This window comes from Chelonia mydas, chromosome 3 (assembly GCF_015237465.2).
Source record: "Chelonia mydas isolate rCheMyd1 chromosome 3, rCheMyd1.pri.v2, whole genome shotgun sequence".
NCBI lineage: Eukaryota > Metazoa > Chordata > Testudines > Cheloniidae > Chelonia > Chelonia mydas.
The window spans coordinates 65,941,792-65,959,784 of record NC_057851.1 but is presented as its reverse complement, the minus strand read 5'-3'; the positions used below and the strand labels follow the sequence as shown (position 1 = coordinate 65,959,784).

General features: G+C 35.8%; 1 protein-coding gene across 4 annotated transcripts in view; it reads left to right on the top strand.

Moving 5' to 3' along the window:
- The window catches only part of RNGTT (RNA guanylyltransferase and 5'-phosphatase), a 449,575-nt gene that overhangs the window by 228,543 nt on the left and 203,039 nt on the right, over positions 1-17,993 (top strand). For 3 of the 4 annotated variants that reach the window (XM_037894454.2, XM_037894456.2, XM_037894455.2), the window contains one exon: positions 15,216-15,284. The exons of the other annotated variant lie outside the window; for it this stretch is intronic. In XM_037894454.2, the coding sequence (XP_037750382.2) occupies positions 15,216-15,284 (69 nt within the window). The remainder of the gene's footprint in view (positions 1-15,215; positions 15,285-17,993) is intronic. 4 annotated transcript variants of the gene reach the window in all.

The following is a 17,993-nucleotide window of genomic DNA, read 5'->3' as shown; positions in this document are numbered from 1 at the left end:
ATAAATCTCTCTGAATTGAGCAACCAGCAACACTCTGCTCCCATTTCCCAACCTTAACAGCACTCATCTCAACAGTCATCTCTTTCAAGCAAACAGCAGCAAGAAGCAGCAACTTTCCAGCGGGGCATCACTTCTGCAACATGATGACATCACAAAGGCTTCAACATGTGTTGGCTAGGATGCAGTTTATAAACACTCTGCCAAAGAGATTAGATTTAAAGTTTTCTTGGGATATTGAAATGCTACTGTAATCTAAGGTACTAAAGCTTCTGCTGTTAAACCAGAATGTTTAGACTATGTATTCCTGGAGAGGTGACCCAAGCTAAAGCCTGGTAAAGAGAAAGAAACCATAGAATTTAATTTAGATTTAACATTCTTAAATTCATTAATTTGCCTGAGTTCCTTGAATGGCTTCTTTTCAATAGCTGAATTAAAATACATTCCTGGTTTTGTAAGACTAGTTAAGTTAAGATCACTTGCCTTTGCACATTTATAAACTGTTGACGTTATCCATGATATGACAAACAGCATTCACCTACCCTTAAACAAAATAACTTCCCCATCTATAAGTTGTTTTAGTTAGGTATGGTATACTAAAACAAAACTCACTACTGAAGAAACTGATATATACTGTAACTGTGGTTCTTTGAGATATGATACAGATGTGTATTCTACTTTGGTGTGTGCGTGCCCAGCATGCCGGAGCCAGAGACTTTGCCTAGGAGTAGCTGTAAAGGGGTGGTGCTTGGTAGGGCTCATCTCCTTCGTGGACAGATATAAGGGGGCTCTGCTCAAAGGCTTTTGAAATGGATGCAAAGTTGAATCTATATCTGTTATGTATTTGCTGGTGCTCATCCCCCCCCGGCAGGGGGTGAGAGCGCATTCAACCAGATTGCAAGTGACATCTACTGCATTTTTGAAGAATGTCCCAGTATCTGAGGTATGCAGAGCTGCTACCTAGTCTTCATTTCATACCTTTTGGAAGCATTATGCCCTACTCCATGCCATTAGATCCAGTGCGGCACTTGGCTCTGTAGTACTATTGTCAGTTCTGGATTCTGTAGAAAAGGAACAGAGGGTAGTTCGCCCATGCACCACAATACAGCCTTCGTGTCTGCCACCTCATGTGTGGTCCGAATGGACACTGCTAGCTAGGAATCTCTAATCAAAGGCTTGAGAGGCTCATGCGTACCTGAAGTGGCACACCCATAGCAACTGACATCTTGAAGAACTGCAGTTACTGCACAGGATGAGTAACGTTTCCTTTTGCAAAAAAAATGATGGGTCAGTGTGTTTTGAACCAAAGAATTTGTCATTGGATGATTAGTTGTATTAGACTGCTATGAATTAGCTAGCAGACCCTCCTGAAAGCATCATAGCCCAGTCCACCAAGGGTTGTGAAGCTTCCATAGCTTCTTTGAGGAATGTTCCCATATTAGAAATATGTAGGTCAGCTACCTGCTGTTCTGTACATACCTCTACACAACATTACTCTACAGTAGACATATCACAGTCTGATGCTTTTTTGGCAGGGATGTCTTAGAACTTATTTAATTAGATTCCTAGCACCCACCTCCATCAGTTCATGTCACTGCTTGTGAATCACCACTAGTGGAATGTGTATGAACAAGAACTTAAAGGAAAAGAAACTATTGCTTACAGTAACTGTGGTTCTTTGAGATGTGTTGTGCACATAGGTTCCATTACTCACTCTCTTTCCCCTCTATTGTGGAGCTTAAGAGCACCCGAATCCTGTATTAGCAAAGAAACTGAGAGGTGGTTGGGGTTGCCCTCCTTAAGCCCTTGATTGGAGACATGAAGATACTCAGGGCACAGGGATGCCCCCCCTCTCTCCCAGAAGAATGCAAAATCAAGAACACAGGGCACAAGCACACCATCTGTGGAATGTATATGGACAACACATCTTAAAGAACCACAGTTACTGTAAGGTAAGTCAAGTAACAATTTCTTTTCTGTGTCCCTGCTGATGGCTATAAATGAGGGGTTTTTTTTTACCTCAGGAGAGTGGACCAAAAGCATCACCACCAAATGTTTTGAATCCCACATCTTCTTCACCCTTCTTTCTCTCTGGCCACACACTTATCTGTTGCCTCTTCATTGTCATTTCAGCTTTGCTTTTACTATTATTCATAGAACAGGCTTTCAAGGGCCTGTAGAATTCTGTATGTAACTCCCCTCAGCACAGTACATGGAAGTGATGTCCTCATGCTAGTGTGTGAGAGGAAGTGCAGCTGACCAACAAAACTGACTTTACATGAAGTAAACAAACTGGATAAATAAAGGTGTTTCCCTTTACTCGTTTTTTATAGTAATCATTGGATGCTACTTATAATTATAGTTGATACAAAATAATCATGTGGAATGTGATTTTCTAGATGGCTGTCCCTTTAACTATAAGTGTTTGGTCACACCAGCAGTAGGTCAGGGGTCTCATAATTTGTAGTTACTCTAATTGGGTGCTTTTAAATTTTTTATAACTAGGGCAAAATACTTTTCCAAGTGTTTTTCTGTGTCAGAAATCAGAGTAACAGCCGTGTTAGTCTGTATTTGCAAAAAGAAAAGGAGTACTTGTGGCACCTTAGAGACTAACCAATTTATTTGAGCATAAGCTTTCGTGAGCTACAGCGCATCCGATGAAGTGAGCTGTAGCTCACGAAAGCTTATGCTCAAATAAATTGGTTAGTCTCTAAGGTGCCACAAGTACTCCTTTTCTTTTTGTGTCAGAAATGCTTCCCAAAGAAGATAAATGTACATATAGGGGTACGTTTTCAGAGTGGGGATATGAAGTCATGTGCATTAATCCCATAACAGGATTTTTGCTTGTAATGTCCTGTTCATCATATCCAGTATTACAATACGCTTCTATATTCAAACTTAGGATTTTATTACACTAAAATTTATTTAATTGTCTCCTTATTGGTCTACAAACTTACTATTATTAGCATATGTTTTTGTTTAGGAAACCATATACAAAATCACTACTCTAGTATGTTTACAATTATTGGTGTAATTGCCCGGTGGAACTTTCAAAGCATAATTGAGTGACCAGTTGTATCAACAGTATTTTTGTTTTGATTGTTGGCTATTCCCATGTGTAACAGATGGCATTTACTGAAAAAAAACTGAGAAGCTGTGGGATAGCAGAGCATTACTAATCAAACCTATCGCATGTTAAACTTGACCTGACATTAATCAAGTTTTGAATGCTACAAATGATTCATGGGTATTAATTAGTCTCCTGATCCTATTAGTGAGCATCAGTATCACACTGCTGCCATTATCTACTTTCATTCTTATAGGAAACAAATCTATTGCAGTAATTGGATGTTTTTAATGTCTTATGCCAAAATGTTCTGTATGAGTAACTTGGCAAAGGGGTTATTTTTAGCCTTTTAGTATGATTGTTAATTTACTGGTAGATCAGGATGTAATCTGAGTAGCATTTTGTGTGGAATATAGTTGAATTTTTTTTTATTTCACCAAGACAGTTCAAGATTTTACTCTCCCCCAGTCAGTGGCCCATGATTTCGCCATAATTTGTCATATTATTTCATCTGCTGCAACAGATCCCACTTCAGAAAAGGAGTAGTAAGTAATATTATTAAATAGTATTTTATAACTGGATGAGTTTATGAAGCTTGTCTTTATTGTCTTGCTTAGTACTATGTTAGAAATTAGAGTGCACAATGGTATATCTAGACAAATCAGTTTTTCTAACTTTTGTCTCTTACATTCAGAATCTGTGTTATCCAGAGTGGGTGGTTACATGAAGTATTATATATTTGGACTTTGCATGAAAATCTATTGTAGAATTTACAATAACTCAGCTTTCTTCCTTGTATGGCTTTTCTCTTCATTTTTTCAGCCAGGGAACATGAGGCTTCTTTTAGAGTACATTATAAAATATAAATCTGTTGATGGTTTGAGTATCCTAGGCAGTTAAATCACAGTAAATTGTTATGGAGTGTTTCACTGAAAATAAAACACTTATCTTTCACTATTTGTTTTTCCACAAGCTGTTTAAAACTTCTTTAGAGAATTTATTATTAGGAAGTTAAATTTTTCACTTAATTTAATTGCTACAGTTACTCTAACAGTTTTCTTCTCTTTCCGTGGCCCACATTTCAGAGCATCACTGATGACCACAAAAGCCCAGAAAATGCAATGTGACTTAAATGACATTTCTGCTCATTATATGCATGGAAAAAATATTAAATTTAGTACAAGATGTTTGTTTTTGTGAATCTAGTCTCGTTATTACTTAATAAAATAGTACTTTATTTCATTGGCATTCAATGCCTGAAAGCCTCTAGGTTCCTAATAAAATGTATATTAAACAAATCTTAGTGGTAATATAGCTAAATACATTGAGAAACACCAGGGAATATTATAGAATGTGAACCGAAATCTCACTGCCTACCTGTAGAGGCACTTCAGTCCAAATATACAATAAATATCACTTCCTCCTCACTCAGTGTTACACCATCACCCGTACTATGCAGCCCAAACATATGAAATAAACCTAAACTTCTCCTCATCCTTAGAACCTAAAAGGAAACAAAGTGTCTCAAATCTGTCCTGGATGGACACTGCAGATATACTCTCCCCACATTGCAGCACATGGGCATTTGCTGCTTTTCCATCTTACCTCCAGGATATGATGGAGCTCAGATATGCATCACTAATCCTTAGGTGGCATAAATTAGAGCAGATGCTGGGCAGCTGTAATTTTCTCTGGGGCTGGAGCCAGCATAGACCAATCCACAAGATAAGAGATCCATCATTCACTTCCACCACTCTGTGTAACACCCCGTAGCTTCCCCCTCAACACTGCAATGCATGAGCCTTCTCTTTTTTTGTTACTCCTTTTAGTATATCCTACCTGTGACATTATTTAAATCTAGTATTCATTGCTTTGATACACCTTTTGCCAAAATCTTTATGTAATTGATCAAGGTGATTTTACTTAGTTGCTTGAAATATCAGGTAGCCATTCACACATTTAGTTTTTTTATGGGCATGCATGTTTTCTCTCAGTTTTTATAGTGGCTTTACTTGGAAGCCTAGGGTAAAATTTTCAAAAACACTATGTCCCATTATGAAAAGTTTCTTAGTCCCAGTGACATTCAGTGAGTCTCAAGTACCTATGTCACATTTAAAATGGGACATAGGGCTCTAAGTCACATAAGCATTTTTGAAAATTTGACCCCTATTCTCTCAATAATTTTAAAGAGACATTCCCAATAAATATCAAACTTATCAATGAATCAAAGGTAAGAGGTGCTTTATCTCAACAGGAGATCAATTTGAGCATGAGTTTTTTTCAAAACATGAATTAGACATCCCTTTTCCTAGCCCCATATTTCTTTTTTAACATATTCAATGTTTGTCCCTATTGTATAAGGTTTACAGAGCTGCCAAGTGAGCTGAATCCTCAGTTAGCTTTTTGGATTTCAATTCTTATTGCCTGATCTGGTGAAGATGGCTAATGCTGTGGGAGTGGGTCTCGGTATGCAATTAATGACATTCTCAAGCATTGTCCTAAGACATAGCCTCAGAAGATGTTTGTCCCCAACCAGCTCCAGGTTGTCTCTTCTTCCTGACTGCTCTCTCAGGAAATAAAGTCAGAAAGCTGGAGCTCAAAACAGTGAGGGTGTGGGTGACAACAGCCCCAGGGCTTCCAATCACTTTTTATGGACCTAAGTTTGTAAAAAGTTATTGTCTGGGTGAGGTGGGGAAAGACAAATTAGTCATGTGCAAGTTGGCTTTGATGATAAAGTAACTGACCTAAAGTCAAAGCAGACATGAGCCACACTTTTTTGAAGTGCTAAAGAGTTTGATTAATTTAAAATAAAATACAATTAATGCACCACTGGAGTTCTTGATGTAACCTAAAATTAGGGCTTCCTAAATAGCACATGGTAAGTTATTTTCAAAATATTTTTGCCCTTGCCATAACAAGGAAAAAACAGAAATCTCACAAGAAGCTTATGAAATCTCCAGTCAGATTGCTGGACAAAAAGATTCATATAAGCATTCAAACTTTGTTTACCCAAATCAGATTCCAGGAGGTATGCCCACACAAGTAAGAAATCCACTGTACAGACTTTTAATTGGAGTATAACATGGAGTTCCTTTATTTAAAGATCTTTCTTTGTACAGACATCAGAGGTGAAAAACCACTTTACATCTGGCTCATAAAGAATAGGATGAAAAATGTTCCGCTTAATACCAAAAAATATTTTAAATTAATTCAGATGCATCTATCAGTATTATTGCATGCTGTTAAAACACAGTAAATGTTAAAGGATCTGTGTCTCCTGCTTTGGGTATAAAACATCAACATGGATTTTTAAACATATCAGGTGCAAGTACTTGGGAGTAAATCAATTTTATATTGAGGTTTGTCAAATAAGGGGAAGCTTGCAGGAATGCATGGAGATGAAGAGGTGATGAAATGGGTATTGAGGCCATTGTCATTGGTAGAAAGGAAGTGTGATGGAGGAAGGCAGAGGAGACCATGTCAGCGATATAGGGCTTGGAAGGCAAAGACAACTAGTTTAATACAACAGACAAAATACCCACACTGCAGATGTTTTACAGGGACATGATCAAGGTCTCTCTCTTATTGGAGGGTGAGGGGAGGTATGGGTGAAGGGGAGGGGTGAGAGGAAGGAAGTGCAGAGACAGAGGATTACCAGGTTCCTTTTAATATAAGCAGTACTAAGTGCTAGTAATCTGTGCATGTCTCATTGCAAACTACGATATGCTTGAGAAAATCTGGAATTGTATTGAGATGCATCATTTACAGATCTAAAGCTGTAAATGCTGGCAGTCTTTTATTAGAGCGTATACCAGACCTATTAGGCTTGTGTTTAAAGATTATAAACATTATAGAAAATAAATGTTCTTAAAAGCTGGCTAAAAGTTAATTCACAAAGAAGACATTTAAAAAAGAATATTAGTGAGGGAGCATCGAAGACTGCAAGACTGATCTCTGGTGAACAGTTAGGATCTAATGAAGATTAATTTTCCTATCTTGTAACTAAATTTAAATTTACTTAAAATAAAACAAGTTATGAATTTTTAATGTTTCAGTGTACGCTTCTAGATGCAGGTGTAAATACATTCTTTTTACATAGTACTAATGTCCTATTTGAGGCTGGGACTGTATCTTCCTCTGTTTCCGTATAGCACCAAGCATATTGACATATAATAATAATAGTAAAAGATGCTTTTTGTTTTAATCTATCCTGTCAGGATGTCGTCTTACATCAGAATTTTTCAAGGTGTTAATAAAAGAGACTTTTAAAAAAGTTTTTAAAACATTTAGATAAAGGAGTTGTTTTGGTAATATGTTACCCATGGGGGAAAGAAATTCTCAGTTTAACAGAGCTAAGATAACTAAAAAGAAATATTTCTAGTGGTAAAAGTATTTGTGTCAATATAAAATAATATAGAGGCATTGGTCGCAGAACCATATTTCATTTTTCGTTTCATTTTTTCTTTTAAAGCAGGGATTAAACCTCTTATGAAAAATACAGTGTATCCTCTCCAAACTTACAGTACTTTCTTTTTGAGCACAGAATGAATTTTTTGAGAAAATTTACAAGTAAATCCATTAGTTAAAATCAGATGCTAGATCATTTAAGAAATGTATCAGCTGTCATTATTTCTTTGTCTCAAATTATTTTTAATAATGGAATTACACTGACTCTTCAAACTTATAGCTAAAAATATAGCATGGGCTATATTTGAAGAAATTAGGTTGTAATTAAGCTAATGATTAATGACTTGTATTTAATTGTTCTGATTACGTAGGTTGCAGACCTGGTCAGGTCAATAACTCAGATAACTCCTGAATATTATGTTTATATGATTTTATGTAAGCTATAACTCAACTAAATTTTCTTCTAAGATAATTTGATCGCAAATCAAGTCTGAGGGAGGCTAAACGTATGTTATTGATAGGTTGGTTGGCTCAGGTGTCACTGCCTTCTAAAGGTTCATTGGTTGCATGCTAGTGTGGGCATCAGTGCATGAAAGGCTCCCCTTGGCACTGCGTTGGCTCCACTATGTACTGTCAGGGGAAAGCACATAAGGGTGTCCTTAAAAAGCAGATAAACTAGAACGGAGGAGCCGGAAAAGCTCTGTTCCTCATTTCATGTAACACACTCCTCTAAATTAGTAAGACAGCTGTAAATTACATGAAGCTTGGTTGCTTTGTACTGTGCTGTTGATCTGATCACCCCTAAACCCAGTTTAGCTGGCTGGGACACTGGCTACTTTGAGCTGTGGTGGTTTACTGGCAGTGCTTAATTTGTAATGAAATATGTGCTGGAGCTCAAACAATTTTTTTACTTTCATAAATGATGCATCAAGCCCAGAGATGCTGAGGTTCTGAATTGCCAATCCTAGAGGAGCCAGGGCTCAGCCCTGGCACAAATTAAGCACTATGTACTGGCGAATAGCTATTAAAAGTTAAGGTTAAAAAGTGATTTAAAGTTGTTGCTACATGTCTTCAGATAATTAGAAATATTGTTCAGTAGCACTCTCTTCAGTTTTACTAATGAGTTTTTATGAATGAAATTTAATATTTTTGTAAAAGTCAAAGTAATTCCCAGCCAACAAACTGTTAAGATGAAGTTAAGGTTGAGACTTTGTATTAGTAAATTAAGGGTCAGAATATTACAAGGATGTTGTAATTATCCCCAACCAAACATTAGATACTCAGGAAATTCAGAGTTACGGCTATTTTTTTTTAACTTGGGAATCTAGTCTGTCAAGGTATTTCCAGGGTGCCCATCATAGTATCTGATAATTTCTGAAATGTTTGATTGTTTTCATTAATGTGTATTGTTTTTGATTGCATACAGTTAACATATATAATGTTCTCACAACCTAAGGCCTCACAAACAATATGCAACTGATATAGCTAATGAAAATGTTACTTATTTGCATGAGACAAGGTGTAGGTGAGGTAATAGCTTTACCTCTAATACTTCTGAACAAACGGTCCTTTCCTCCACAGATTTCATTATGAAGAAAAAGAAAAAAAAATAGATGAGCAATTTGAACTTGGCTTTGGTATAATACCTAAGGGTTGGTACATGAAGAATTGATATGAGCTTGGGTTAAAACTGAATTAAGTTAGCCTACAGCAGTTTTGAAATTGATTGGGAAAATCACAGATGCATATTTGTCTCTCCTAATGAAATGCAAAATGAAATTTTCTATATAATAAACTCTTTGAGTTTAATTCATAGCAATCATTGGTATTTGCTGGAAAAAAATTATTTTCTGATGCTTTGCATCAGAACTTTAAGCAAAATAGCTAAGTAGTTAAGAGAGATTGTTACATAATGTAATTTAACACATTACTCGTAAAATCTTGGTTATGGTGCTTCCGTTAGATTATTTTATAGAAAATCACGGCTTAGTAAAAATAAGCTAATAAATATTTCATACGCAGCAGATTTCTTGTAGAAATCTACAGTTTCGTAATATATTTTTAAAGTGTGCAAGGAAGAGACAGGAGAGGAATTTGTCTGAGCATGGACTGGAAGTTTCAAACTCCTGTATCTCTCTCTCATATGAAATTACCTCTGAAAATCCACAAGAGTTGGGTGCCTTGCCTCAGAGCTACCAAACCATTGATTAGAAATTGTGTTGATTGGAATGCTTTATCCACCAAAACATCCTCTAGGAGAATAAAGAGGATGTGTGCGTCTGTCTCTGGCTGTCGTCGTCAAACAGATATTTTTTTTTAAATTCCAAAGAAGAAATAGGGCCCAGAAAGCTGATTATTCAACTTTTCGCTATTCAGGAAACACTGTCCCACTGGCTGAGAGATAGTTTCATCAAAATCAGGCCGTAACATTTACGTTTGCAAACTGATTAAATAATATTGCTCCAGATCACAATATTTTTTAAGAGAAATCTTTTTTTAAACAGAAGTCTTCTTGTCACATGACTATGCTTGGAAGGATTTATTTTTATTGATAAATGTCAGTAAACATCAATTTCACTGCGCGCACGCAAACTGATGAAAAAATATTTCCACTGATGATTAAAATTTACAGATAGGCAAAGTAAGGCCTAGTGCAGTGATTTAACCATTTGAATTAGCGTTGTTACAAGTGGACTACTCAATGAATAGAAAAAAGAGGTATGATTTGTTGGTTTAGGGATGTTTACTTTGTATATTTTTACATGTGATGTTGAAAATTTGTGTTCTAACAGTTTATAAAGGTTTCACTATTTGAATCTCATTGTCTGTCATTCAATAATTGTCTGACCAACTCCCATAATTTCCTGCAACAGTGAGTGAAAATATAAATCAATAAATAGAAAAAATGCTTAAGTAAACATTGATGATATTCCTTGAGATTGTAAAAAAATTAAAATCAAATTCCGCCAAGTCTGCACATGATTCGTACATTTTAAACAGTTGTTTTCAGCAAATCAAAAGCCAGGATTTTCATATTAGCTGGAACAATTATTTTTATTCATGAATTGCTTTTTAAAATAAGAATAATAGAAAATGATTAAAATAGTAAACCATATGGAGGAAATATGTCCTCTTTTAGTGTTCAGTGTAGAGCAGGAAACTACCTGCAGTTAGTCAAGGGCTTCACGGGTAGAAATTCATACCAGTAAACTACTAAGAATAGCGTACCAGCAAAACTGGATTGTGTGCATAATTTATCTTTTTTGCACAAAGCATCATTGAAATGCATTGCATTTTATTTGTTCCCTGGCAGTCATCCCAGTTAAGCAGGTGTGCCATTTATCATGGTGCCGATTAAATAGATTACACTGTTCAAGTTAATTAGAAATGTTAACATGTTTGGTAAATTAAACAGGAAGATAGGAGGCTGATTTCAGGATGAATCTTGCGTATCTACAATTAGAAGTTTGTACAACTAAAAACGTATATTAAAATTTTGGTAGTGAAAAAGTAATATAAGTTTACTCATAATTCAAGTCTTTTTTTGTTCATGCCACTGATTTTAGAATCTTCTTAAAACATAGAAGCATGAACATAAACATGCTTAAAACATAAAAATGTTTTAGACATTTTTTCAAATTCTGCAATATACAAGCACTCTCAGCATAACATAAAAGTCTCATGGCAAAACCCTTGTAATCCAGCCCCACTAAGACTACTTTACTTAATAAACCTTTATCTCTTATCTGTTAGTTTGTTTTCTGGGGTTTGGTCAATCAGAATAAATTGTAAGGCATTTTCTATCATGGTAGTAGTAGGCAAGAAAAATGACCCGTTGCTCTTTTTGCTTCACAACTTAGCTTCCCATATTGGACGAAAAGATGAAATAACTCCCTAACTAGTCTGCTGCTTCCACAACTCACAGGACAAGTGTCCATTATTTATAGGTCTCTACTGATTGACCAAGTGACAGAAAAACTAACAGGTATAGTAAGAAGGGGAGAAGTTATTTTTTTTGAGTTTCATCAGCAGAGACCACAAGGTTCTTAAAGGTGACCTTTGGAAGGGAGGAGGGAAATCCTTTTTTGCTTCTTAGTGTGGTATTAATGTTCTCACAGGTCTCTCTCTCTCTCTCTCTCTTATATTGGGAATATTATACTGAAAGATTCTGACAACTGTAAAATTTGAGAAATTATGACATGAGTAATGAGGGATTGTCATCAATTGTTAACAGATTTGTTCTTGGTTTTTGACCCCCTATTTAAATTCAGTGCCTAATGAACACTTGAGAGAGAGCATATTTTTCTTGAAGATTCAACGTCCTTGCCCCTTCAGTTAAGGTGGAGATTTCACAATACACATTCATGAAATCCCCATGATATCATTCAGCAAAACCAAGGAAGTTCAGATTTGACATTTTGAAAGTTAAGCGCCAAGCAGGGATTCAGGGGGCCTTTATGCTTCATATAAAGTGAGGAGTGGGCATCAAGGCAAAGGAAAGTTTTAAGGATGGATTTGAAGGAGGACAATGAGGTCACATTGTGGATGCTTACAGGGACCTCCTCCCATGCATAAGGGATGGCATGATAGAAGACGTAAAGGTACTAGTTTTTAAATTTGGTATTGGGTGATGAAGTCTAGAGTCATTTGCAGAGCAGAGGCAGGAGTAGATATCTTGATAGCACATGATAAGTAGGGTGAGGATAGGCCATGAAAGGCCTTCAAAGTTGAGGACAAGTTGTTTGATGTGGTGGACAAGCAGGGAGACAGTTGACAGATGCAAAGAGAGGGAAGATATGGTTGAAGTGATGAGTTAGGAAATTATCTCTGTAGCAGCATTTTGAATGGGTATAAATGGGACCAGGTGGGATTTGAAAAGGATAGAGAGGAGGAGGTTGCAGTAATTGAGACTTGAGAAGATGAAGACCTGGGTATCAGTTTTAACTATATAGATAGAGAGGAAAGACCAGATCTTGGTATGGCCTGGGTATGGTGATCTAGAAAAAGGGCTGAAAAACTAAGGGCCAGGGTATGGGCCTGACTGATGTGGGGATAGTGATGTCCATGGTGACTGACAGATGGAGGAAAGATCAAGAGCTCTGTTCTGCACATGTGGTGTTGAAGCTGATGGCTGGACCTCCATGACGAGATGTCAGAAAGACAAGCCTATTTCATCTTTGCGCATAAGAAAAACTTCTCTTAAGAGAGGGCCTCTCTTATCATGTGGGGTTAGTCAGTAGGGCTTAATGCAGGAGTGTGGAGATCATTGGGTGTAGTATACTGAGAGGTGTAATTAATTATATACACAGCGCTGTCAAATGCAAAAAGTAAAGGGATACTTGAAATCTAATCAGTTTTTAGAAAATAAGTAGTTTCCAGGACTACATGTGCTCCTGTAGCCCCTGCCAATTTTTGTGGTCAGCAAACCAATGATGGTCCCAAGGCAGATCCTCCAGCAGTTCTGTCCAGAAAGGGATTGACATTTGAACATGTGAATAGGGTGCAGTATATGTACCTGACTGAGGTACATGCAAAGTGCATCTTTAGATGCTTCAAAAGTTGAGGAGAGTCTAAGTTCAAGTCTACAAGAGTTTCCACCTGATCAAATTGGGCAGCCAAGGACCTAAGGGAGCTAATCCCATGGGATTGGTAATTTTAGAGAAGCAGTGCTTTTCCAAATTATTTGAATATAAGAAAGCATTAAACACATTCTTAATATGATAAAATTTGGGTTTTCTGGTTTTGCTGGGTTTTTTTTAAACTCAGTTGTAATACTTCCTTATCCTAACTTTTTTTTTTTAATTTACTTTATACAAAGATCAGGTCCGGGGCAGACAGCAACATGAAAAACAATCCCGATTAAAGATTTCATGCATAACCTGAAAGAGTCAGCAGTGCAGAAAAATACTTTATCAAGAGTTTTTTTTTAACACGATCTCCAATGTGTTACATTGGTCAGCTAGAGCAAAGATTAGCAGTGACTCATTACAATTTAGTTTGAAATGCAGGAACAATTATTTTTAATTTTGAACAATATCTAGTAAATATTCCAGATTTTTAATATGTTGTTTTTTTCCTAAATACTGGGATTTTCATGTGCCAGTCGAGCTCTGAAGATTAAAAAAAACTCAATCATTTTAATAGCTGCTGGTCATGAGTTTCAGTTGCAAATTTCAGACACTCAAACTATACGATTATCTGAGTACGTGCTAGGACTTCAGATTCTAAATGTGGATCCTACAGCACTGAAAATAACAACTCAATGGATCATTTTCAACTCAGCATCCAGTACTATACTGAAAATTAAGTTCTTTATCACATCTGAGAACTATTTTAAAATGTTTTTAATAAAAATATTTCTAAAAACTGTATAATGAAAGCAATAATGAATGATGCTTCTCATATTTTGTTCTTTATAGAGTGAAGATAAATGTTTCAAGTACCATATTTGTGTTTAAAATAAAATGTGTATGTCTGGCAAAAAAAAAAAAAAAAGTAAATTATCACATACAATCAGCCACAAGTTGAAATAATTTTTTTTCTCAGGTGGGACACTAGCATTCTGATTATTTATGGTGTGTTGAGCTACACTGCTGTGTAGCATTATATCTACTGTTAGACACAAATCTTTGGTAACTTTTCATGCTTTTAAAATTAATTCCTTACTCAGGGCTGGATTCTGATACACTTACTCACCTTAAGTAGTAGTTTAGTTACTGAGTAGTCCCTGTCATTTAAATGGGATCATTCCGAGAGAGGCACTACTGGGCCAAAATTTTCAAAATTTCCTAAAGTTAGTTACATTTTTGTGTTTTATATATCTGTTTTTGCTGTTTTATTTGATCTTGAGGTAATTGACTGATCTGTTAATTTATTTTTCAAACATTGCCAAGGGAGCCCACAGCTTTAGATGAGTATAGAAAAGTCAAGATTATAATTAATAAATATTATTTAGGTACCTATATAACTGGCCTTATTTTCAGAATTTCTGGTTACTCACAGCTTCCATGAAGTCATTTGTTCCCAGAGACTTCATATTTGGGTACACATTAAGATATGTGGTCACTTGACATAAATACTGACCCCTTTGTTTGGCTTGGTAAATATTTCTCTCAGGTAGATAAATCTAGATGTTCACCTCAACAGAAGTCAAACTCTGCTTGATATGTAACAGCATATTAATTCAGATCATGACTTTAATTAGTACAATAGTTTTTACTGGGATATGGAAGTTAAGAATTCTGCTTTACAAAAGCTTTGTATATAATCAGTAGAAGTTTTGTTTTATTTTCAAATATAATGTAATCTTAAAAAAAGTAGTATTTCATATGTTTAAAATAGCAACTGTTATTAATTGCATTTTTGTAGAAGCCTATCTTGTCCCATACTTGAACAGCTTTTGCGTTACCAGTACTTTTCTGAAGTATATAGAATCATCATGTTTTCCAAACATCCTTTTTCTAACCCTAATGTTTTTCTCAAACTGGTATAATATCTTGAGGTATGCGTGCTACTTTTGTTGGCGTATTATTTGTAAATATGTTAATTTAATTCCACCAGGTCTGTTTTTTCTTTGTATTTTTCATGTTGCCCAGATTCTGAACCCAAGCTTTAAATGGTAATCTAGTTATTTAAAAAAGTGGTTACTGAAGTACTATGGAACTTTTATCAATGTGGAATCTTGCAAATGAAACATTTTCCTGTATACTGGAAATATTATTTTTGTTTTGTTTTTCTTTTACAGCTTCTTGAAGGAAGTTTTGCCAGAGAAGTCAGTCATGAAGTGGATGGACTGATTTTTCAGCCTACAGGCGTAAGTTGCAATGGAACTTAATTTTATTATCTTAATACATTTAAAATATGGGATTGAAAACTTCCAGTTACATTCCTTCACTTGTGCTAATGAAATTTTTTTCACCATCTGCTACTAATGAACATTTTTCATCATCAAGAAGTCTTTGCTTTGGTGGAATTACTGTTGATCACTGCTTAATTTATCAGGGCTTGCCAGGGCTGAACCCCAGCATCTCTAGGATTGGCAGTTCATAGCCCCGGCACCTCCGGGTTTGCTGTGTCATTTATGAAAGTAAAAAAATTGCTTGAGCCCTGGCACCTCTTTCATCACAAATTAGTCACGGCTGTAGATACACTGTTATTTCTGTTTCTCTTGGTTCTTAATAAAATTGCCATTACAGAAGTGATTGGAGTCTGTATGTTGTGTTCTGTGTGTCTTTGGAACCATTAACAGGAATTTAGTCAGAGGAGGAGGTTGCATTGTGTCATTCATGTGTGCAGTTTGGTACAATGACCAAAATAATAAATAGGTAAGCAGTTCCCCCTCATTCAGTTCTTGTTTTTATGGAACCTGTGGATTGTTGAAGCATTGATCTGTGACCAACCACTGGAACCACAGTGATAATAGACAGATTAAGTACAAGTTGGTATTCAGTGACTTTACACAGCTGCTACTATTTGTCACTTGTGCAAACTAGGCTGTAAAGTATGAGATCTTTCTGTATGAGTAGAAAAAAGCATGAGATCTTTCTATATCAGTTACTTCAGAACAAAGGCTGAGTACTCAATGTAGTTGGTTTCCTCTGGGAAATTTTAAGTGTTGCTATGTTAAAATTTGGTAAAATTTGTACAATGCATAGCATTTTAAGTGAAAATTGACTTTAAATAATTTGCATAATATGATACATGTGTGAATCCTCTCTAAGAACTGAGAGTAAAGATTGGGGTGCATCAAAAAGCTTCCTGAGAGAACTACAGATGGATCTGTCAGTTAACTGTTCTTAACAATAAGCAAAACAATACAAATGGCTAGTGCTCAGACTGGAAGAGATGAAGAAAAGGGAAGTAATGGTATATTTCCCCCTTCCACCCACCAGGGCTGCAGTTGACTTACTAATTCTCAATACAATGCAAGTTGATAGAAATGGTTTGCTGGAATGCTAGTGTGCTTTCTTAACTATTAAAATAAATCTCTTTTGAAAGCAATTAAATAACATAATTTCCTGATATGATCTCTTTCCATTTTGGTAAACAGTGTCTTTTTACTCACCAACTAAGCAAAGAGCTCTCTTTATCTTACTTCCTTACTTGTAAGCATTATTGTTGGTGATGTCAGTCCAGCTCTAGGAATAGGACTAACCTGTGCTCTTCTCTGCTGGTTCTGCAGCAGCTAAACACAAACAAGTGACTGACTTGGCCTTTTTTTGTTTTGCTGTGGCAGAGTTGTAAGTTAAAAAAAAAAAAAAAAAAAAGACTATGAACTACTTTACTGAGCCTGTAAAACAAAATTCGTAGTTCACTATGGTCTTGATAACACCACAGAATATTATTAAAATGTAAAATAATGGGGAAAAAAGGTTCCAAACACTTTGTATTGAATCGAAGAATTCATGTAACTCTGGTTACATAACTTTATTTATCACAGCCTTTTCTATCGTAAGTAGAATTGTCTAGGAGAGTATCCCTAGTCTTTCATTTTGTTGCAGGAAATAAGTGCCTATTACATTGGTGCATTTTTAGAATTTCTGCTTTCTGATTTAGCACATAGGGTAGTTTGTAACTGAATAAAAGCTTCATGAGATGTATAAAATGCTCTTAATTACTTTTTATTTTAAAATATTGGTGAGACTTTCATAGTGCAATTATTGATCAAATTTCAGTATATATTGTTTCAGGATTTATTAAACTTAGATTTGTTCAACTATTGTTAATCGCTTATTTTTAGATTGAGCAATGTGTAATTTTCTCAGTGTATTTTGTAGCTTAAGTTGAGATAATTTAAAGGATGAACCAAAGTATTCTTTCAAAAGGAAATATTATGAATGTAGGAATATTAGACAACAAAAATAAAATAGGCTTACTTAAACTGAAAGCCCGGGAATTGTTGTTTGAGGTTGCTAATCCTCTGTTCTTATGTATTATGTATGTTTTAGAACAGTGGGAGACTTTATTGCATAGCAGCAATGTTTAAAAGTAACAGAGTGCAGTGAAGACACGTTGAGAATATTAAATTGAATTTTCTTATCTTTTTATTCTTAAGTTTGCAGTAGTACTAACAATGTTTTAGATGTGTTCCAAATACAGAGGAAGATACAGTCCTTGCTATTTTCAGTCTAAGAAGATAAAGACAGGTGAATGGTAGCGGAAGGAGCAGGCATCTTGGTAGATGGAGGAGAGGCCCTGAGATTTAGTTAGAGAGAGATCATTAGAACGCTTAATGAGAGTTGTTTCAATCAACTGAAGATGCTTGAAGCCATATTGGAGAGGATCCAAGGTGTAGTTGGAAAAAAGGAACTTGCAGCAATGTTTGTAAATATGATATCCAATGAGTTTGGAGATGAAGGGAAGAAGAGAGATGGGGAGGTAGTTGAAGAAGCAGGTGGAGTTAAGGAATAGCTTTGGAAGAATGAAGCCCAGATTATAATTATTGTGGGGGAAGGAGAATAGGAGGTAGAGCAGGTTTGGAGAGAATGTCAGAATGGGGGCAAAGAAAGCCAGGAAGGGGTGG